Genomic DNA, 1604 nt, shown 5'->3' on the forward strand with positions numbered 1-1604 from the left:
CCTACCCACTGCCGCTGCCGTCCTTGCTGCTCAAACGCCAGCCGCAATCCCATCTCTTCTCCCTCTTCCTCGTCTTCCTCTTCTCCGTCTTCTCCATCTTCCTCTTCATCACTACTCTCCCACCNGCACCGCTGACATGCTACCTCGTCCTCCTGACACATCCCCCGCTCTACTCCATCCATTGCCCAGTCAAGTACCGCCCGCATGCACCCCTTGCCCTCCACAAATAACTGCATATCCTCCTCTACCTCTCCAAATGCCCCCACAAACTCCTTCCTTCTCCCCCTCATCCGATATCCCCGCATGATAATCGCCTCGCTCTTCTCCCCATCTCGTCCAGCCCGTCCACTCTCCTGCGCGTACTGCCGCATCTGCCGCACCACGCCTACATGTACTACCGCCCGGATTCTCGGTGCGTCTACTCCTAGTCCCAACGCATTCGTTGCCGTAAACACCTGCCGCTGCCCACTCGTCAACTCCCGTACAATCTTCTTCTTCTCCTCTACCGTGCCCACTTCCCGGTAGTAACATGCCGCCCCCAGCACCTTGCCCATCTGTCTTGTCCGTGCCACTGTCCCGCAGTATACAATCACCTGCCCTGGCAGCGGGTATTTCCTCTTTAGCTTCTCCACTAATTCTACTACCGCCTTCTCCTCTTCCTCTATATTGTACTCATGCACTACATACCGGATATTCTTGCGTGTCGTCTGCCCCCGGAACCAGTAGCACTTGCTCTTCTCTGGCAGCCCCATCACATCTAAAAACTGCTTCTCCTCCTTCGGCCGAAGCGTCGCCGTCAAATACACCATCTGCGTCTCTACCCGGAGCAGCTCTCGCAGTCCTAGCAGCCGGCTGCGGAATCCCTTGAGCGAGTCCAGTACCGAGTGACATTCGTCAATCACAATCCGATCTAGCCGTCCCATCGACCGCTCCCGGTTAATGTAATGCCCAAACGCCTCTCCCACCGCCGCTTCCGGCGTCACAAACATAATCTGCACACTCCTGTACGGACGCCGGCTATCCCACTCCCCACTGACAATCCCCAGCTCGTCACACCGTGCCTTCATGTCAAACCGCAGTGCCACTAGCGGCACTACCACAATAGTAACCCCAGTCGACACTGACGCTGGCAGCATAAATAGCACGCTCTTGCCAGCCCCAGTCCCCATGATCGCTATAACGGGACTCTCATACCGCATAATCGCCTGCATCGCTGGCCGCTGTACACTGCGAAATGTAGCACTGGGCCCTAGCAGCCGCTGGAGCTCGCTGTCAATGTCCACCAGCCGCATCATCTTCCACCGCCGGTATTCCTCCTCCAACGCCTCCCTGCGCGCCTTGACAGCCAGCGGGCTCCGTTGCAGCAGCCGTAGCTTCTTCTCCTGCGCAGACGGGAGCTCTAAAAACCTGTGCCACTCGCTGCTCGCTACTCGGAACATAAACCGCTTGGATTCCACACTAAACACCGCCTCATACAGCGACCGCCCATAAATTGCCCCAGCCACCTTGCTGCTATGCCCAGTCTGCAAGTCAAACGCTTCATCCTCTTCTTCGGATGCGTCGTCTTCGTCGGCAGTCATATATGCCTTGCGTGCCTTGGGGTT

General features: G+C 57.3%; 1 protein-coding gene across 1 annotated transcript; it reads right to left on the minus strand.

Annotated features, from left to right (window-relative positions):
• Positions 1-5: 5 nt before the first annotated feature.
• COCCADRAFT_31606 (uncharacterized protein) lies at positions 6-1580 on the minus strand (the record flags this gene model as incomplete). The annotated part of the gene is made up of 1 exon (XM_007720859.1): positions 6-1580. A coding segment is annotated over one exon (1575 nt), but the record flags the coding sequence as incomplete, so codon positions are not given.
• Between the last annotated feature and the right edge of the window lie 24 nt (positions 1581-1604).

The sequence above is a fragment of the Bipolaris zeicola genome (assembly GCF_000523435.1).
Source record: "Bipolaris zeicola 26-R-13 unplaced genomic scaffold scaffold_723, whole genome shotgun sequence".
Taxonomy (NCBI): Eukaryota; Fungi; Ascomycota; class Dothideomycetes; order Pleosporales; family Pleosporaceae; genus Bipolaris; species Bipolaris zeicola.